At 37.0% G+C, this 22,326-nt stretch overlaps 2 protein-coding genes and 1 non-coding gene across 4 annotated transcripts; 1 reads left to right on the top strand and 2 right to left on the bottom strand.

The window, feature by feature from the left end:
* Positions 1-366: 366 nt before the first annotated feature.
* On the bottom strand, positions 367-438 carry TRNAD-GUC (transfer RNA aspartic acid (anticodon GUC)). The gene has a single exon. It is a non-coding gene; the product is annotated as a tRNA-Asp (tRNA).
* A 2,518-nt stretch (positions 439-2,956) lies between these two features.
* LOC143609032 (pantoate--beta-alanine ligase-like) lies at positions 2,957-5,779 on the top strand. The gene is made up of 4 exons (XM_077083905.1): positions 2,957-3,628; positions 5,001-5,114; positions 5,222-5,353; positions 5,506-5,779. The coding sequence occupies exons 1-4, from the start codon at positions 3,047-3,049 to the stop codon at positions 5,623-5,625; spliced, it is 948 nt and encodes a 315-aa protein (XP_076940020.1). The 5' UTR covers positions 2,957-3,046; the 3' UTR covers positions 5,626-5,779.
* A 371-nt stretch (positions 5,780-6,150) lies between these two features.
* LOC143609030 (vesicle-associated membrane protein 722-like) lies at positions 6,151-21,175 on the bottom strand. Of its 2 annotated transcripts, none has more exons than XM_077083902.1 (5): positions 20,934-21,175; positions 19,728-19,869; positions 19,513-19,633; positions 19,371-19,433; positions 6,151-6,472 (listed from the first exon to the last, which is right to left on the bottom strand). In XM_077083902.1, exons 1-5 carry the CDS (start codon positions 21,121-21,123, stop codon positions 6,323-6,325), a joined length of 666 nt encoding a protein of 221 aa, XP_076940017.1. In that variant the 5' UTR covers positions 21,124-21,175; the 3' UTR covers positions 6,151-6,322. The 2 variants fall into 2 exon arrangements, with proteins under 2 accessions (XP_076940017.1, XP_076940016.1); XM_077083901.1 differs by lacking the exon at positions 6,151-6,472 and adding an exon at positions 19,058-19,292.
* Positions 21,176-22,326: the final 1,151 nt, after the last annotated feature.

The following is a 22,326-nucleotide window of genomic DNA, read 5'->3' as shown; positions in this document are numbered from 1 at the left end:
CACATTACAAAGTGAAATTCCTTGGAGTTCAAGTAAGATGTCAAATGCAATCAGCTAGTTTACTAGTCACTTCAACTGTGTAAGGAAGTCGAGTTGTTTGTGAGCTATCAAGACTGATCTACGGTCTACTAAACAGTCAACCGAACCAAGCTAAAAAGAGCTCGATCATAGCCTCGAACGTCAAATATGATTATACTTGAGAGTTGAGAGCTCGATCAAGTATATTGGTTGGATACATCATACATATAATTACATAGAATGATAGAAAGCAGAGGATGTTTAAAACAGTTGATCTAATGTTTTGGTTAGTTTCAAACTCAAGTTGGTTTAATGATAATATGGTATTCAGATGAATAAAAAAATAAGCGCCGTTGCCGGGGATCGAACCCGGGTCACCCGCGTGACAGGCGGGAATACTTACCACTATACTACAACGACTTGCTTATATTTTTTAACAAGATTAAGTTGTAATAATTATTTGTGTGCTAAAATTTTCTAAGAAGCAAGAATTGTTTCAAATGGTACTTATAAGAATAACTATTAATCTGACAATTACTTTAAAAATTTGCAGATAGGATTAATAAGATTGGAAACATGGTTAACTTCTTTTCTTAATTCTTCATATATAGAAAAATGCCTATCATCGTTATATTACATTGTTTTAACTATCCAGAGGTATTGTTTATCCGTATAGTTGCATATTTAGGAAGGGATTTGATTTCCACTTCCATTTTCCAAAATGCCAACATGCAGAATGATTTTAGAACTTGCCATTAGGAATTTGTTCTGATCATTGCTATCTATATCGTCTTTACTCTTGAGTTGTTCTTCAAATGTTATTACTCTTCCTACTGCTTCTTCAAATAACATTATATATATTCAGATTATTGTTCGATAGTTGCTATAACCGATAGGAACTTCTTTGGAACCGGAGTAAGTAATTGTCTTACTACAGTCTTATCTTTCAAGAAAGTACTAAGACTTTTGAACTTGGATCTTATGCTACCTAAGTAGATGTGTTTTTTGAACCATTTATGCTCCAAGGTATTGTGCAATTTGCATTAACACGTCTTCTGGTAATGTTTGTAAGATCATTGCTTTTGTCGTGGATACTTTCTTTTCATATATATATATCTCTCTGATATCAATTGTTTCCCATAGACCATAGGCCTTTAAGATTGTTTCCGTCAACAACGCTCTAAGTGGTGTAATTTATATTTGTCAATTTGGGGCATTGAAGTGACATATTTCCTTGCTCACAAGATGTGTTCACCTTTCTTTCTTGAAAAGTTAACGATTTGTTATTGGTAACAAAACTGAAAGTTCAGATTGCCGGTAGTAGAATTGCTAGTAGGGATTTATAGTGGTCACCGGTTTTTCTTTTTTGGAAAGAAAAGTTTCATTAAACCTCTAGCAATATGCTAGGAACAAAAACAAACAACAAAGAAGAACCGAAAATTACAGCAAAAACTTAAACAATCATGCCATGAAATACTAATTAAAGGAGAGCGGCTCTTGATCCAAAGGTAACCCAAAGACTTCATGTTGTCCAGTGTTTTACTCAAGCTTTCCAATTTGTTTTCGAAGACAACTTCATTTCTTGATTTGCAAACACACCAACAAGCTGCGAGAGGATAATCCCGTGAAACACATTTTTCTTCCAATGTTCAAGGTTGCTAGACTCGGGCACCATAAGAAGTTCCCACACCGATAAAGCAAGGATTGAGATGAATTGCTAAATCAAAGTAGCAAAATAGCACGAGACTAGGATATGCTCACTCTATTCTTCTTCTTTTCCACATAACCTACACAGCATACACCAAGCCCACATTAATCTTTCATTTGGTTAGACCCGTGGTCAACAATTGATAGCTTGAATTATTAAAATCTAATTTTCTTTTATAAAAGACATGTAATTTAGATTAAATAAATATAAAAATAATAATAAAATTTAAAACTTTCTAAGCCGGTAGTGGATTGATATGAGAGAGATTTGATGTTCAGTGTTGAAGAAACACGGATCTACTCCCCTTGACGGGTCCTAGATCCAATGAGTCCACATGGTAGAATATGGTTAACTGTCGATACGATATGAACAAAATTCCTAAAGTCCAATGACGTGAACTTGCAAAACAGACACCGTGAGCTCGCTATGGGAAGGACAAGAGGGGGGGGGGGGTCTTCCCGTAACCACCCTCCGGCGTGAGAATAAGTACAGCTCTGATGAAGATAATACACTTAAGTAAATATTGAAAGTACAGTGGGAGTGAATATGAATACCTCATGATGTTTGAGAAAGTATTTATAGCCGAAGAGGTGTGGGAAGGTGATTGGGCCAGCTGTCCCTTTGGAAGATGCTCTTGTAACCGCCTGGACACGTGTCCTCATACTACAGATTTAGTTTATACGTTGCATGTGCATGTATAACAACCTGGACGCGTGTCTTTATATGATAGGACGGTAGACAACCTTGGCATGTGCATGGTTGTAACGACCTTGCCAGGTGTCCTTTACTGATTGGCTAATACATCATGTATTGCTCAAGAAAGCATCTCGGTATATCTTCTAGAATGTTATCAATCAATGACAGCTGTCCCGGGGCATTACCTCATAATTATTTACGCGGACAAATATTCCGTCTCGCGGATAACTTCTGAGGATGCCAGGATGCTTCCGCATGTCCTGTGAGGGTGTTTCTTCTTTAGGTGATTGTGCGGGGGACCCATATGCCCCGCGGGTGTCTTATGAAGGACTTCTGACTGACCCGGGTATTACCTAAGGGTATTTAGGTCTTTTCAATACCCTATCTCTATAAGTGTGATTTAGGTTCGGTTTTTGTCTCTAGCACTTGGTTTTAAAGTCACCAGGTTAATTGTGAAAGACTAGATGAATAAGTGATTATCACTGATTGGATCCTTAAACTTAACGAATTTTATCAGCGTCTTAAATCCATCACAATTATCACGCCGCCTTTTAGAACACCACCCAATCCAAACTCTCACCATCATCTTCACCTGCAAAATTTCAATATCAATTTCCACCAAAAATGGAACCCAAAATCATCAAAACCAAAGACGAAATGCGAGCCTGGTCCCGGTCAATCCGATCCCAAGGCAAAACAATCGGACTGGTCCCAACCATGGGCTGCCTCCACCACGGCCACCTCTCCCTCATCACCCAAGCTCAAAAACACACCCACCACGTCGTCGTTTCAATCTACGTCAACCCAGGCCAGTTCGCCGTTACCGAAGACCTCTCAACCTACCCTTCTGACTTCCACGGCGACATTCAGAAACTCAAATCCATCGGTGGCGTTGATGTTGTCTTTAACCCACACGATTTATACGATTACGGCGATAGGTTAGGTATTAAGAGAACAACAGATAATAATAATAATAATAATAATAATAATAATAGAGGTGAAACGGTGTCGTGTTTGGAGGGTGAAACAAAGCATGAGACGTGGGTTCGGGTTGAGGGTTTGGAGAAGGGGTTATGTGGGAAGAGTAGGCCTGTGTTCTTTAGAGGGGTGGCTACTGTGGTGGCGAAGTTGTTTAATATTGTTGAACCGGACGTTGCGGTTTTCGGAAAGAAGGATTATCAGCAATGGCGGGTTATTCTACGAATGGTCAGTGATCTTTTTGATTCAACGGGTTAAACAGGTCAACCCACCTCACCTATCTGTTGTTTAGTTAAACCGACATGTTACCTAATTAACATGATTACAACTAGGGATGTAAATGAAGTGAGACGAGCCCAAGTAGCTTTTTAGTTTTTAAGGTCGAGTAGATTTCTAAAGCTTGAGTTCAGCTCGTTAATGGATTTTTAATGTTGAGCTTGGCTCGGACTTGGATAGTCTTTTGTTTACTAGTTAATTTATATATAAGATTACATATATTATTTAGTTATTGTTATGATAAATATATATACAACTTAAAAATTTAAATAAATATATGGAACAATATCTATAAAGAGTACCTACGTGGCTACACTCATTTAGGCTCGTGAGCTGGCTCGGTTATTAGCAAATTTGTTTTTAGATTTGAGCTCGAGCTCGTTTAAGCTTGGGTCAGTTCTAGATTTTTGCAAGCTGGCTCAGGCTCGGATACTAGCAAATTTGTTTTTAGATTTGAGCTCGAGCTCGTTTAAGCTCGGATCGGTTCTAGATTTTTGCGAGCTGGATCGGGCTCGGATATAACCAATTTGTCTTTAGATTTGAGCTCAAGCTCGTTTAAGCTTGGGTCGGTTCTATATTTTTGCGAGCTGGCTCGGGCTCGTTTATTAAGCAAATTTGTTTTTAGACTCGAGCTTGAGCATGTTTAAGCTCGGATCGGTTCAAGATTTTTGTGAGCGAGCTCGAGCTCGTTTATTTAGCAATATGTATTTAGATTTGAGCTCGAGCTCGTTTAAGCACGGTTCGGTTCAAGATTTATGCGAGCGGGCTCGGGCTCGGGCTCATTTATTTAGCAAATTTTTTTTTAGATTTGAGCTCGAGCTCGTTTAAGCTTGGACGGTTAATGATTTATGCGAGCTGGATCGGGCTCGTTTATTAAGCAAATCTGTTTTTAAACTTGAGCTTGAGCTCGTTTAAGCTCGGCTCGGTTCAAGATTTTTTGCGAGCTGGCTTGGGCTCGTTTATTAAGCAAATTTGTTTTTAGACTCGATCTCTAGCACGTTTAACTGTTTAAGCTCGGCTCGGTTCAAGATTTTTGCGAGCCGATCTCGAGTAGCTCATGAGCGCTTGACCCGTTTACACCCCTAATTACAACTTAATTATTACCCATCAGCTTGTTTGACATTAGATAAATGAGTCAAACGGGTTGTGCTCGGGTTACACTGTTTTAAACGTGTGGGGGTTAGGGTTATGCGAAAAAAATATCGGATTGGTTTCTTAAAATGTACAATGTACATTTAGGTTCGAGGCGGACACAGTTATCATCTTATTTCTAGAATCTTTTTATGATAAAATTATGATTTTTTAATGAACAATGTACATTTAGGTTCTAGATCTTGATTTTGCTGTTAAAGTGATTGGTTCTGAGTTGACGCGAGAAGAGGATGGTCTAGCGATGAGCTCCCGCAACGTGCATCTTTCACCTCAAGAGAGGGAACAGGTTCGGGTCCCATTCGTTTTTTATTGTTTTATATGTTGATTATGTGGGCCCAGTGTCATAACAAAAATTAAAATGAAAGCTAAGCTCTTTTCTTCCAAAAATTGTAGGCTTTGTCTATTAGTCGGGCTTTATTTGAAGCCAAATCGGCTGCATATAAAGGTGAAAAGATTGTTGGGGATTTGAGGCAATCAGTAATCGAAAGTATAGAAGCAGCAGGCGGAAAAATTGATTATGTTGAGGTGAGATTAAACTTTTAAATTCAAAGTGAACTTAAATAGTTATCATTTGTCAGTTATATTGCTTAATGCAATTTTTTTACTTGTGCTGCAAGTTATTATTTTGTAAACACTGCATACAATCTGCTGAACTCATGGATCTATTCATGTTGCAGATTGTGGATCAAGAAAGTCTAGAAACAGTTGAAGAGATTAAGAATGGAGTTGTGGTGTGTGTTGCAGCGTGGTTCGGGAAAGTGAGGTTGATTGACAACATGGAAATAGATGTGTTGTAATTTGATTGCGAACATTGGTCGGTTCGGCTTTTGGTTTCCTCGGTTCGGTTTTCTAATTGTAAAGTGAGAGAAATGTGTGATATCATGTGAAATGAAATAGAAAATAAATGATACTTCCATTCCACACATCTACTGGCAATTAATGATATTATCTTCATCTCAATGCAGACTATTTGATCATTTGTTTCAAACTATCACTACACCACCACAGGATATCTAGCAAATAAACTATTATACTACCTGTCGAGGCGTCGACTGTTGATATAAAAAATGAAGGGACAAATGTGCACAAAAATGATACAATTTGCTTTGATGTATAATAAACTTTTCAAACACATTTTTGAATGCATCATATTGATAACAGTTTAATCTAACTTTACAAACAATAGGTAACAGGTTTATTAGTCACTGCAGTGTGACCAAATCAAGTGTGACCAAATCACCTAGACGCCCGATACCATGGTACAAGTACCTTGTGTCAAATAGTTTCGTACTACAAGTATATTTACATTAAAATAAATGTTGAAAGTATATTACATACAATGACAATTTATATAAAGTTTTCATACATTTTGCCAAAAAAGTAAAACCGAAGACCAATCAAATGCATTTTCCTGTTATGTACACCAAAAGGCCCATATAAGTACAAGCTATACAAACACCAGAGGACAAGGTGTTTTCAATTCGTGAACGTGCTTCAGTTGCCACAGTTGAAGCCTTTGCATACTGATACAACAATAATGAGAATCAAGGCGATAATAATCCCGAGAACTATCAGCGTTATCTTCATATTCTTCCACCACATTTTTCTCCTCAACTGTTCAGCATTCTCCCTAAACTCTTGTGCCTGCAAACATAAGGATTTATAGTTTTAACATAAATAAGAATTTACATAATAACATTTGCATTCACTTACCATAGAGCGAAGGTCCACATTTTTATCCACCAAACACCATGCGGCCAAAGAACAACTTGATTCCGGTGACCTCTGCATGGCCTTTCCACAAGTGGGCAATCGATATTGTGGGTCCCTTACCACAAGCGCCAGGGCGAGTAAAGTTTTTGGTAGTAGCAGTAGACTATTTCACAAAATGGGTTGAAGCCAAGCCACTGGCAAAAATCACAGCTAAGGCAATGAAGCAATTTATTTGGAGCCACATCGTATGCCGTTTTGACCTGCCCATGGAAATCGTGAGCGACAATGGCAAACAATTCACTGACAGGAAGATATCCAGTTGGCTCAAAGAATTGCGCATCAACCAGGTCTTCACTTCAGTATACCACCCTCAAGGGAATGGCCAAGTGGAACGCGCGAACCAAAGCTTGCTGAATGGGCTGAAGAAAAGGTTGGAGGGAGAGTCTCATGCATGGGTCGAGGAGCTACCCAATGTCCTATGGGCGCACAGGACATTAAGCAAAACCAGCAATGGCGAGTCCCCGTTCAGCCTAACCTATGGAACGGAGGCTATGATTCCAGCAGATATTGGATGCCCATCCTATAGAGTGCTCATGATGAGCAAGACGGATAACGAGCGCGAAAGGAGGTTGGATCTCAATTTACTTGAAGGACGCAGAGAGGCGGCTATCATCAGTGAAGCCAAATACAAGAAAAAGCTAGAAAAATACTACAATCAGCGCGTGAAAGAATGCCACTTCAAGAAGAATGATTTTGTCCTTCGGAACAATGAAGCTAGTCGCTCAATACCTCCGGGAAAGATGTCTCCCAACTGGGAGGGACCTTATCAAGTCTCGGAAGAATTGGGAAAAGGCGCATACGCTTTAAAAGATTTAAATGGAAAGAAGATCCCGCACACATGGAACGCAGCACAACTTAGAAAATGTTTCATGTAAAAGTTGTCAAGTTTGTAATCAAGGCTTTTTAAGCCATTATGAATAATGATACGCGCTATTTTCTCTTAATATGCGTTCTATTACCTTTTGCATACATGTTTCACACTTCCCTTTATTAATTTTGAGCAATATGACAACATTGTATTGACATCAAACTAAAGATAAAACGAAGTAAAACATACATGCACGAGCTTCAAGCTCAAACGCGTTAACGAGTTTTAACTCTAAAACGTCAGGGCCTTAGCCAAATAATATGAGCCTTAGCTCAGGGCCTTAGCCCAATAATATGAGCCTTAGCTCAAATTACTCATAGCATCCATCCTACGTATTGCGCAGCTGGACCATAAAAATACCTAAGCACAACTAAGGCAAAGCACATGCCAAAGCATGGTTGTTAAGGTCTCAGGTCGGGGCCGCGCATGGGATTATAATGGATATAAGCAGAGTAACACATACTGACACGTAAAAGGCTAAAAAACTCATTCATAATTCCCTATAATAAATGCACGATAACGTCGCGCAAAAGAGGAACAATGAAATGCTAAGGCACGTGTCAGCATATTCAGAATATTGCAAAATAACTTGAAATATGACAACTGTTAAGGATTAAATAAAATAATTTCCTTACAGCCTTGTCCAAGTTTCAATGTGTAAGCATACCTTATATTCAACGACCACAAACATGCAATATAAAGAGACGAATTGGGAATGCGCAAGATGCGAATAAGGGAAAAACAAAATTTCATTCCACAAACATAGAAGTTTACAAATTTACAAATGATGAGATAAAAACTACAAATACAAAAAAAAAAAAAAAAACAAGAAGGGCTTTTCAAGTCTCTATATCAATATCAGCCTCTTCATCGTCCTCATCATTACTTCCTCCCTCAGCATCTGGCGCAGCCCGCTCCTCGTCATCTCCAAACTTACCATAATCAAGCTGTTCGTCTTGAATAGAGTCGTCTTCCATTATGATAGCGTCAGGAGTAGGCCCTTTGGCCACACCAGAGCCGCTGGCAGAGGTAGCGTTGCCCTCGCCATCATCATGGCCACCAGTCCCTTCACATTCATCAAGTAATTTCTTTAAAGCGCCAAGATCGGGCTGGTCAGCAAGCGCGGCTATATGCAAGTCACAAGGAACAGTATGAGTACAAAAGATTATGAAAATAGGTCAAGTAAACTCATTAAGGTTAAAATACCTGATCAAGGATGAGAATTGGAGTATTCAGGCACTTCTCCCCCACCTCAGCCATGTCAGCGCAGACAACGTCGAGCTGATAAGGGTAATCGGATGGATTCTTCTTTAGCATGCCATATTCATAACCATCTTTAAACCATTCAGCTCGACCCACCAAGCGCGACGCCGCATTACAATCCATCACAAGGGTCTGAAACTCGTCTGAGTATTTCATCGCATAAGCGCAACGAGTCACACCCTGTGAAATCAGCCATTGACGGTCCTGCGCGAGGGAAGAAACAGACGTCTCAAGAGCAGGGATCTGAGAGTTTAACAACTCAACAGTTTCCTTGGCTTGTTTTAGCTCTTCTTTTTCAGACGCCGCTGCCGCCAAGGCTTCATTTTTTTCCGCTCGCGCAGCATCGAGCTCTTTCTTCAGGCGCGCAACCTCACTCTCCAATAAAGATTTGTCAGTATTAACCTGCGCAATAGTTTGGTAACGCGCCTCTGCTTCCAACTCCAGGTCACGCGCTCGACGCGCGTACTTGGCCGCGTCTGCCTCTGCCGCTTGCAGCTTCTCCCGCGCAGCTTGCAGCTCAAGCCCGCGCTTCACAAAAGCAGCGTTGGCACTTGCCCGGTTCTCGCTAAGTTCTGCTTGGAGTTTCTCAGCCCTCTCTCGGGCATCAGAAAGATTCCAAGCAGAAATCTTAGCCTTTTGCTTGGCCTCCGCAAGGGCATCACGTACCTTTATATAATCATTGCGAAGCTCTTGGGAGGCAGCAAAGAACGCAGACCCAGCAAAAAGGTGGTTATTAAGCAAGTCCACGCGAGCGCGGTCCTCTTGAAACCTCCTTTCAGCTGGAGGAACAGAGTGAGCCCAAAAGTCTTCAAATACGCCCATGGATTGGAACGAGCTCTCTTCAGTGATATTCCAGCTCGGGCGGTATATGTGATCGGCTCCCTACAAACACAAAGCAACGCAAAGAAAGGTTTTAGTTATCTAAACACTAATTTGGAAGTCTGCACAGCGGAGCAAAATAAACTTATACCTGCGGAGAACCGGCAGAAAGGTTAGCGCCAGCTGGTGAGCTCCTGCCCGCTATAGGGCTTGCGCGGCCACCATCAGAATCTTCAAAATTAACCTCCTCATCATCCTCTATAACAGGTCTCTTCTCCTGCGACTTGGAAACATCAAAAATAGTCTCACGAGTAGGGCTGCGCACAGGAGGAGGTGAGGGAGGTCTTGACGCTGTTAGATCAGCGCGTAAAATAGTCTCCTGCTCCTTAGTGATCCCAATGAGAGGAGATTCAGTACTTGTTGGAGCAGGAGCAGAACTAACGGCGTCAGCAGTGCCACCAGCAGCTTGTGTGCCAGCTATAATTCCTATTAAAAAACCAACAAGGAGAAATGATTAATGACTTGAACCAAAAGAAAAAATCAGACAATCAAAGCGCAATAAATACCTTGGCGCACCGCAGTCCGCGAATTAAACATCGCCATGAAGTCCATTTTCCCCCTTTTCGAGGGTAAAACAGGGACTTCAAAACAACCTTCGGCGTAGCCTCGGCACCTTGCTGCGCCTGAGGTTGAGCCACCAACGTTGCCGGCTCTACAAACATTTGAGTGAACAAAGCTTCATTAATGACTATCAGAATAACGCTCATAAAACCACAAAAAATAAACAAAGTATACCTGTTGGAGAAGACGAAACAGCAAGCACAGCACCGCTTCCCTTGTCCGCCGCGCGCAGAGACGAGGTGGCGGCACCATACCTCATGTGGACGGGAGGACTGCCCACACCTTGAGGCAAAGAAGACGAGGAAAACTTGGAAGTAAAACCCTTGGTTTTCTCAAGTCCCTTCGCCTGAGTAGGAGGAAGATTCTGGGCAACAGAGGCATCATCTTTTTTCTGTTTTTTACTTGCCCCTGCGCCAGATTTGTCTTTAGCCTTGCGCTTGAGTTTTTGCGCTTCAGCTTCTTCCTCCTCCACTTCCTCTTCCACAAGCTCCAACTCATAATTAGCGAGCGCATCTACAATACGCGCAACAGAAATGTTAAAACCAAATTTGGTACTCTAAGGGCCTAAGCACAAATACAAAGGCTTACCAGGCGCATCGCTGTAAAAACAAAATTCTAAATCGACAGGGATGAACATATCATCGAAGCGATCAGGGAAAGCAACTTCCCCAGCGCGCAGCGCGACAGAGCCACCTTCCGTATGCTCGTCATAGGCGGCGTGGATGTATTCCTTGCTTTCTGCATAAAACAAGACAAGTGATATCAGCAAAACGAATTATACTCGCGCAAAATTAATGCAATGAACAAACAACCCACCTGAGCCATCAACATAGATGACAGGCTCAGTCCCGCTGTCAATCCACCTCTTGCTCATGCCAACCTCCACCAACGCTTCCTCGCAAATTTTCCTGGCAGGGGATGGTTCAGCAGATAACTTCTTAACCCACGCGCCAGATGGATTCTTAAGAACGTCATCATCCGCGGGCGCGGAAGTAATCGCGCGCGTAGTCATGCGAATGGGAATCGCACCAGCCTTGATATAAAAGAATTTTTCAGCCCAGTCATGAAGGCTTTTGAAGGAAACAGTGCAGCACTTAACCTTCTGACTGCGCGGTGTGAATGAGAACCAAGAATCTTGGATTTTCGGCTTATAAAAATATTGAAAGCGCCGAGGGGTGGGCTCCTCGCGCTGAGCTTTGCACATGAACTCAAAATGAGTCATGCGCACTAGTCCACAGGGATGAACCTGAGATATATGAATCCCGTAAAACTGGAGGAGCGCACCTATAAACCTCGTCATTGGAAGACGAAGATTACAGTGGGTGAAAAAATGAGAGTATAAAGAGATATAGCCGGCGGGAGGATCCGCCGCCGTTTGCCCGGTCGCCGGGAGCAGACAGCCATACTCAGGGAGAAAACCCTGAGAGGCGACGAGATTATCAAGGTCAGACTGTTTCAACTTGCAGGGAATCTCATCCCATCTCTTCACCACCTTGTTCTTCCCTCCCTCCTCCGACGAGGCCTCGGCAACCCGTTTACCCTTGCCGGTCTTCTTCAAAGTAGACATAACCACTGATTTTACACGGCCTTTACTAGGGGAAATTGTGGTGTCTGGGTTATCAGACATACAATTGCGAATCGAACAATATGGTTACTTTAAACACGGAAATCTGGAAGCAAAGATAAAGGCTCTTAATCGGAATGTAAATTGAAGAAGCAAAAGCTCTGAAAATGACAATGGAGATGAAGAAAAAACCGTTCAAAAGGTTTGGTTTTATACGCCCAGGGGAGAGAAAGAGAAACAAGTAATAATCAGATCTACGCTCACGCGCCCCCACGCGCAGGCGTAGGCCAACATAAGCGCGACACGTGTTCCTGACACTGTATGAGGAGACGTGAAAGGCAACTGTAGCACCTCGAGCACGCGAAAGGTCTGACACGTAACGTCTCCATCTCTGATGCATGTCAGCATCAACCAATCACGTGCATTGACGATTCGTTTCAACCAAAGGGATAGAATTTCGCGCAACGCACATATGAGAAATGAAAAAGAAAAGACAAACCCTGTTAAAAGAGCAAACTATTAAGTCTAATATCTATCTTACCTCGCTCGCGCGAGACAAGACACACATTAGACTGGGGGGCTTGAAGGGGTATGCACCCGCCTTAACATCGAGCGGGGCGGGTCAACCCACAAGATATAGACAAGAGGCTTGAAATCAGGATGTCACGAAGACACAAAGCCAAAACCTATGCGCGTGGCGCATATCACATATGCTCACGCATATCACATATGCTCGCGCATCACATATGCTCACGCATCACATATGCTCACGCATATCACATCTGCGCGTGGCGCATATCACATATGCTCACGCATCACATATGCTCACGCATATCACATCTGCGCGTGGCGCATATCACATATGCTCACGCATATCACATCTGCGCATGAAACATCTGCGCGTGAGAATAAAGAGAAGACCTTGCGCATCCCCGGGATAGGCGCATAAAGGACAACACAACAAATGAGACAATAGTCTAATCCAAATCAGGATAAGGACAACCATGATTGTACTCATCAGACAACCTTCCAGAAGGTAACTTTTAAGGAATAAAGAATGTGCTGATGTTGACAGCTGCCAATGAAGGGTGGACAACTTAGCAAAACCCATGTGCCACCACGTGATGGCACATGGGTCAGGTAAAATACCTTGGTCAGAGAATAATCAATGAAAAAACACCAGGTGTCCTAAGTACACGTGGCGCGAAGCAATAGGAGGAGGCCAAAAAGGCCCTAATTGGGTCTGAGCCCAATCACTGGAAACTCTAATACTATAAATACCACACCACCTCCACAGTTGGAGGGCAAGAAATATATTCTGAATCCTTTACTCATCTTCACATTCTTATCTTCTCCTGCAATATCTTATTCTCACACCGGAGGGTTACCCCAAAGAGGACCCCTTTCCCTTTCTGAGGGGTAAGCTCACGGTGCTGTTCGTTTTGTAGGGGGAAGAACCCGTATCTCGGAAAACCATCGGTGATATAGCACACTCATACCCGAGGAACGTAGATCGTATACCAAGTAAGTCGATACACGTTTCTTCATCAATATAAAAAAAACAAGGGACAAATGTGCATCACAATGCAGAGACTGTTGGAAGTACAATTTGTCTTAACGAGTTAATAATGTAACATACTGCTAAGTGCTAACAGTAAAATGTAACTTAATAAATTACAACATGTAACAGGTTTTATTAGTCCCTGCATTGTGACCAAATCACCTAGACAACAACCGATACCATGTTACAACTAGTATCTTGAATCAAACAGTTTTGTATGATAAGTATATCACATTATAACCATATGTTTGAAAGTTTATCTTTACTATATATAATGTACCAAATAAGGGTAAACTAAGACGTATTTTTTAAGTAAATTACAAGTTTTAATGCATGTTGTACAACCTATATCAAGGGTAAAAGTGTCATTAACACACTAAATATCACGTGTTATTCAATATTTCTTAATATATTTATATATTCAACCCTTTAACTTTAACTACCAAATGAAAATTTTTAAAAATTATACAAAACTACCCCCTCATCTTTAAGCTTCAACTTGACAATTCTATTTAATTTTTTAACTTTCTAATATTTTTAATATAATATGCTTAAAAAAAGAAAAAAACATAACGTTACAACGAGCTCATTTTTGTCTACGTACTGATATAAAAAAATTTCAAAACCGATGTGTTTTTAAAAACTTACAAGTCAATGAAGCATCAAGGTACAACACCACTATGCAACTATAAATCTATACTATATAATAAACAAAGCTTTCTAAGTGCCACATGTAATCACCATGGTGATCCTTACAAAATTTTCCCTCTTCTCCCTCATATTAAATACATTTCTCTTTCTTATTAATATTTTTTTTATTTTAATCTTTCATTTTCTCTTTATAATAATTCTTTCCCAATTTAAAAATTTAATACCACCATAAATATATTATTTTGTTTTATATGATATTACTAGATGAAGAGACAAGATTAATATAAAATTTAAATTTCAATAAAATTTAACTTATTATATATATATATATATATATATATATATAATATTACTAAATTACAAGTTTTTTTCTTTTAGACCCTTAAAAGACAAATTCACTATTGATGTATTCTTAGTTTTATGTTAATTTAATCGAGCGGGTTTCTTTAACCGGTTAAAGTATCAAGCATGGTTCAGGTTAAAACAGTTTATGATAGTTTATGATTAGTTAGAGTTTCGGTCGACGAGTTGGTTTAAAAATAGAGACATTTACAACTTCTTTTTATAATTGACAATTTAATCAACCCATCATTTATGTTTAGTTCATAATCTTAATAATCCACACAAATATATAAACACTAGACTACATGCATGTTTTGGTGTTCAGGAGAATAAAATAACTTCTTACCTTAGAAATACAAATGTTAAATATTAACACACTGTTAATCAGATGATAAATTGATTTTGTATATCCTTCTATTATTAGAGATTTCAAAATTATATAGATTTCTTTAGTGAACGAGATATACTTGCACCAAAAAATGAGTTCATTCAAGAAATTAGAAAATGTCTGCTATCCATGTTTTCAGGAGATGAAAAATATTACCATTATTCAGATGGTATCTATCAATCATAAAATGATACATTACAAGAAAGTATTAGTTTCTTAATGTTTTAAATTGCCTCAAAATCTAAGGTTGTCAAATCATACTTTAATCCTGAAAGACGATGTTGAAGTGATGATGCTTAAATGGTCTATCCAATGAAACTAAAATACACGTGAAAATACAATATGATAACCGTGTTATAGAAGCGAAAAGTATATCCGGAAGTAATACTGGAACTCACACTTTTATTCGTAAAAAAATCCCACACCTTTAGATAAAATGATTAATTTCAAAAAATAAAAATTTCACTTTATTTTTGTTTTGCAATAAAGAATAATAAAAGCAAAGGTCAATCACTACAAATGGTTGGTTTGTTTTCTAGACAATTTATTTTAACTCTTGATCAGTTATGCGTTGCATTATCTAGAGTTAAAAGCACAAACAATGTGAAAATACTAAGTTTTGATATAGAAAGTAAAATTACAAATAAAACTACAAATATTGCGTACAAAGAAATATTTAGAGATTTATGAATTTGTAACAACTTTTTATTTTCATATTGTGTATTGACATCATGTTATCATATAAATAAATTTATTTATTTCAACCCGTGTTCTACACGGGTAACTAACCTAGTAAACCTATAAATACTTTACATATGAAATTACAAAACAAGTCTTCCCAATTCATTTATACATCACGTGTTATTCTATTTATATATATTTACAATTTTTACCCTTTATCTTTTAAAAATTTATACAACATTGCCCCCTCATCTTTGACCCCCAACTTGACAATTCTATTTAATGTTTTAACTTTCTAATATTTTTAATATATTATGCTTTAAAAAAACATATCGTTGCAACGAGCTCATTTTTGTCTACGTACTGATATAAAAAAATTTCAAAACCGATGTGTTTTTAAAAACTTACAAATCAATGAAGCATTAAGGTACAACACCATTATGCAGTTATTATTATTATTAAATAATGTTATTATATATTATATATTAATTATTAATGCTACCACCACCATTACTGCTGATAATAATAATAATAATAATAATAATAATAATAATAATAATAATACGGTATGGATCTCATCCATGTTGAAAAGTCTAAACCTTGACACGGTTTAAATAGTAAAAATCGTAAAGTGAATAGTGATATATTTAACTCATCAAAAATTCGTCTTTAAAAAGTAGTCAACTGATATACATGAAAACAAAATTCAAAGGGATACCTAAAGTTTTAGTTATGTGTACTAACCCGGGTATTCGTCTAATACTTATTTGTAGGGAATCTATTCAAACTATAGTTATGTTATCAAAAATTCTTACAAAAAGGTAATCGGTTAATATATATGTTGTGTAGGCAAACACAAGCCAGGGGAAAATCTAAGGTTATAGTTATGGGAAACACCCCGGGTATTACTCTAACACTTTAAGTTTTATTTCTAGGAGCACCATTAAAACTTTAGTTTTTTCTTTCTTGTTATTTGCCTTTAAATTTCATTTCTTTTAAATGTTATAAAAAATTCGCCTTTAAAAAGTAGTCGATTAATATACATGTTGTGTTTGCCTTTAGTACAAAAGTCAAGGGGATACCTAAAGTTTAAGTTATAGGTAGTACCCCAGGTATTAGCCTAATACTTTTTTATTGGGATTCCATTCAAACTTTAGTTATGTTATCAAAGATTCGCCTACTTATTTGTAGTTATGTTTTGCAATTTTCATCCTTTCGCCTAATATTTATGTTTATTATTACTTACTAATTGTTATTATTATTATTAAATAATGTTATTATATATTAATTATTATTGCTACCACTATTACTGCGTGTCTATTTATTTCATGTCTATATAAAGAATCTTGATAAGAACAAGTTTTCGGTTTAGCCTCTACTTGTTCAATTTAGGTATTTTAGTTTTATCTAAAATTTAATTGTTAATTTGTTCTGCCCAAGTTCATTAACAATTTAATTGTTAATTGTTAATTCTTAACAAGTTTTCGGTTTGAGAGAATGAAGGTATTGCAAAACTATATCCCAAAAGGAAACTCATCTTATCCGCTGCCGTTATTTCAAAATTGTATTCATTGACTCTTTTTTTTAAGGAATTGGAGGTAACCGATACTCGATTATGCTCGGCTCAATCAAGCTTTTTCACGAGCCAATCTCTTCTTGGTTTTTGATGATCTCGTAGTTTGAGTGATGAGTTAGAGACTGTTGAACAAGATGCGGATCGGGTTTTGTATATGAAATGAAAAAGTTTCCACCATAAGATACTTTTGAACAAGGGAACTAGCTTCCACCATAAATTTTTATTGTTATTATAATAAAATAAATTATAGTTTTTAAATGAAGTGGAGCAGGAGATTTCGTCCTTGAATCGATAACTTTGACAAAAAAATTATTATGTTTTTTGACTGCCCAACAACAAGAAGAGTGGACTTTTTTTTTATTTTACATGTATGTTTATCTATAATTTTCATCTAAACTAGGTTCAAACAAGCCAAAACTCGGTTAGAAGGAGTCAACCGAGTTTACCTTGGCTATTTTTGTTAACTTCCTTAATCTTGGCTATAATTTGTAAAATAATTAAGAAATATGGCTTTTTTTTTTCTATTTGAAATTCCCGTCACGTTTTTCTTGAAAGCTAAGGAGAAACCCCCAAATTGGGAACTTCAGCCTTTTAAAGATTCTCGCCATTCCACTTTACTTCTTTCGCAGGAAAAATCCCCAAATTCAATCGCTATTGTTGCCTTTTAAAATTTCTCGCCATTCCATTTGCAAAAACGAAGCGTTGCCTGGAAAATCGCTTAATGTTGCCGTTAATTGCGACATCAACGACATTGATTGCTTTCACACTTTGCTACACAAGATAAGTCATAAGTCGATCAAAACATAACCAAGTCAATTAAGTATAAGAGTACAACTCAAATATGCAATTATGAACCTAAAATATAATTACAAATTTAACCATTCAACTATGTTCAACTTTTGTAAATTTAATTAATAATTACTCTTCTATCCCCTCAAGTTTACTCATATAATTATATATATTCTTTTTCTTTGTTTTTCATTTATATCTTTGAATATACTACGTTTTAATATATTTCAAACATACAATTACAATGTGTTTATTTTTGTCTACATTCCAATGTAGGATATTGGTGCGCATGTTATAAACTTATAACCAAAATAATTCGTGTCATTTAAAAAAATATATCAATTTTGGTTCAAATCAAAATGACATCAAAATGAGTTTGGTTCAAGTCAAAATGACATCAAAATGAGTTTTGATCATTTTCTTTAAAATACTTTTATTGTTTTGGGTCAATGATTGAGGACTTTGACAGGTCAAAACGCCTTCGAGTTATAACTGGATGTAAGCCAAATAAGTTTAGGTCATTATAAAATAAAAGTTTAAAATATTGTTTAGGCCAAAACACGTCATAAGTAAAATGAGTTTGAGTCATTTAAGAAAAAAAAGTTGTCAATTTTGGTTTTGGATAAAACACGTTATAAGCATAATGAGTTCGAGTCATCTTAAAAAAAATGATTTTGGTTTGCGTCAAAACAATTATATGCAAAATGAATCCAAGTCCTTAAAAAAATCAATTTTGGCTATGGGTGGACATTAAATCTTTGGTTGTTTATGAATGTTTCAAAAGACTCCCGAATAACCGTGACTAACATAGTAGATTCGGTTAAGGTCAAAATGCTCAGCAAAATGAGTTTCGAGCATTTTTTAAAATTTTTTATTTTTTTGGGGTAACGATCGAGGACTTTGATATGTTAAAATGTGAATTTTGTTCATTTAAAGGAAATATCAATTTTGCCTATGGGTGAATATTAAATCTTTGGTCGTGCATGAAAGTTTTAAAAGACTCCCTAAATAACCGTGACTACCATAATAGATTTGGTTCAGGTCAAATGCTCAATAAAATGAGTTTCGATCATATAAAACTTGGTTTTTATGATTCGTATAGTAATTGTAACTACTAAAAATCTGTTTAAACGTATTGTTGTCACCGCAGCATCGCGCGGGCATACTACTAGTTACATAATACATACAATGGCAATTCATATAAAGTGCTGCATGCATTTAGCCAAAATTAAACCGAAAAATCAGTCAAATGAATTTTCCTACTATGTATATCAAAAGTTCATGTAAGTACAAGCTTGCTATACAAACATGGTCTCCGTAGAATGTAGTAGATAAGTGCAATCAAGCAAAAAATAAAACAAGAAATCAATAAGAAATAATGAACAGCGGACAAGATGTTTTCAATTCATGAACGTGCTTCAGTTGCCACAGTTGAAGCCTCCGCATACTGATAGAACAATAATGAGAATCAAGGCGAAAATAATCACGAGAACAATCAGCTTTATCTTCATATTCTGCCACCACATTTTCCTCCTCAACTGTTCACCATTTTCCCTAAAACCTTGTGCCTACAAACATAAATATTTATAAATTATAAAACATCAAGTTCAATATTAATTTGCATAATAACATTTGCATTCGCTTACCTGAGTGCGAAGGTCCGCGGTTTTATCCACCAGAATATCAATATTCTCTCCACGGTCAAGAACCTACAATACAACAGGGGTGTCAATCATGACCCGTTATTCAAGAAACGAGTTAATTTTACACATTTCACATAAACCTTACCTTCACAATGTTTTCCATCATGACCCCTTTGACTTCTGTAACCTGAGCCTTGACCTTTGAAAGCTTACTGATCTCTTCTTGATGCTCCACACAATACAGCATCCGTTCTTTTAGCTTGGGGCTAGTAACAATAAAGGTTTGTGTGATTAGATGAGAACTAAAAGATTGATAGCTAATACATGCGAAAGAAGACGACTATTGGTAATATTTAATACCCAAATTCTTTGTTGAGACTTTTGGCTGCAGCCGTTGCAGCTTTCCCACCACCATATTTCTTGGTGAAGTCATCCTTGATGCGCTCAAGAAAAGCAATTGGAACCTGTCTGCCAATGGACTCAACCGCAACAACGCAGTATGCTTCATAAATAGAGAAGATAATATTAGTTAAACTACACACGGATGTATTAGCATTTAGCAATAACACATATCTACATGTTTGAACCAGTAACATACAGCGGTACTAATATTAATATCTTCTAAATGTTAAATGTTATAATCCTACAATAACTACATGCTAGAAATATCCAAAACCATGCTAAGTAAGATTTACATGTTAGCATCTGACTTAATTGCACATGTAAACAATTTAAAGCAAACCTTGCATAATTTTACAATTTATAAGTGCTTTCGATTCAGAAACTATATAGAAAAAATTATCATTTACCTCCAAGTTTAGGCTGATAAATTTAATAATCCATATATAAATTATGAAACATTCAATCAACAATACAGCAAACACACATGACAATTAATTTCATCAACAGGAAGCAGATCAAGTAGCAGGATCATCATACTATAAAAACCAGCATACATATATACGCAAAGCCAAACTTACCTAGCATTTATGCAAGGGATACTGACCAACATGTCCATTTGACCGGTCATTGTTGGCAATATGTCCTATTGTCCAACCAATTCCCAAAACGTCCACACTAAAACACATCAACCTATTCAACCAATCTCCTTTGAATCATTAATCGACGGGGTTTTTAACCAACAAGATTCTGTCTCGCGTGATAGGGTTGCTAGTTTCTTTCTCTGTTTTTTTTTTAATTAATTTTTATATATCGTCGTTGCCGTGGGGTTATTTAGGTGCCTGGCTTTTAACCAACATATTATTTTGGCTTCCAAAGATATTATTTTGGCTTCTGACATAGATTATTTGGACAAGCGGCAGAATATGGTTGTTTAAAAGTCTCATCGAGTAAAGATTAAAAAGTGATCAAGGCATTACGAAAATTGGTTGACCGAAGGACATTTTGGTCATTTTCCCTTGATGTAGACTGCCATTAAACCTATTAACAGAATCAGCATATAATAATATATCATAACAAAACATGAAGAACTAAATCGACTAACACTTCATAATCACAACCCAATTATCATAATCTGATCAACAAAAAACACAGATCATAACTCACTAAATCCATCTTCCACAAGGTAGTTAAACGTGTGACCGTCGCAGTTGTAGGTGAACTGGTTATTAGTTGCAGGAAGCTTCTGAAGACATTGATGAGCGATTTCGGTGAAATTACCAGTGAAGTTGGTGTATTCGGATAGAATCAACGTTCCTCTTGCAACAAAACTGTATATCAACGACTGCTGTCCCATAATAACCTACGGGTACAAGATCAATAATAACTGATGCACCAAATATGAAGATGAAGAAGGAATATAGAGATTATGGATATGAGGCAAATGGCTGCTGCTGGGTTCAAGGAAGGATTAATTAAAGGAAATAATGGGAATGCCAGGCGGTGTTTAGTTGACAATCTGCAATTTGAATTTTTCATACTTATACGTATCTATAATAAAATATTAACTAAATTATGTAGTCTGAATTCTTCCTACTAAATGAAAAAGGATAAGAATATATTAATGCAAATGTAAAAATAAATAATAAAAAATAAAGATTTGAACTTGTTTCTCAAATTTTGTTAATCAAAGTAATGTCATATGAAATATTCCAAGTCAAAGCTTGTTTACCGACAAGAAACGTACCAGACTTTCATCAATCTAGAAAAGTACAAATTTTGTTTGCGAACTAAAACCTGGTCTAACAAATAATTAACTAATAATCATATAAGAACACTCTTTCTGAAAGAGGAAAAGAAAAGAGAGCAAACAAAACTTCTAGCTGATTCGCAGGGCCGTCTCCGAGAATTTATATGCCTCAGCCGAGTCGACATAAAAAGGTCTGTATACTCTAACGAGTAACGAAATATTATAAGCAAAAAAAAATTTATGCCTTATGTAAATGCGTTTTTTGTTTAGTTTAAACAATTAAATTTTCAAATAGGCTTACTTAGTTATGATTTATGTTGTGTATAAAAAAAAACTTAAAAAATGTCTAAAGTGAGAATGGAACTCAAACCCCTTTACCACTATACCAACGTAATTATTTTATAATTAGGATAAAACATTAAATATATATATATATATATATATATATATATATATATATATATATATATATATTTCTTTTTTCATAAATTAAATGCCTCGACCGGTCACCCACATTGCCCTATACCCAAGCCGCCCCAGTGATTCGAGATAACCACTTTTCAAAATAATAATAGATTAAAGAAGAGACTTCTCACATTTTTATTCTTCCATTCTTTCTCTAATACTTATTACAAGATTATTATAAATACTAAAGGAATCTACATGCATTAAAGATAAGGCTAGTATAATAGAACAATTATGGAGTCAATTGTTGAACCCTTGATGTATTCATCCTTGACTTGACTTACCTTAACCCATGGCACTCATTCAACACTCTTGTAACCGGGTTGTAGATTCTTTTATAGATCT

The sequence above is a fragment of the Bidens hawaiensis genome, unplaced genomic scaffold (assembly GCF_021521415.1).
Source record: "Bidens hawaiensis isolate Kalapana, Puna unplaced genomic scaffold, B.hawaiensis_p1.1 tig00419471_1, whole genome shotgun sequence".
Lineage (NCBI taxonomy): Eukaryota > Viridiplantae > Streptophyta > Magnoliopsida > Asterales > Asteraceae > Bidens > Bidens hawaiensis.
This window is presented reverse-complemented; position numbering and strand designations above follow the sequence as displayed.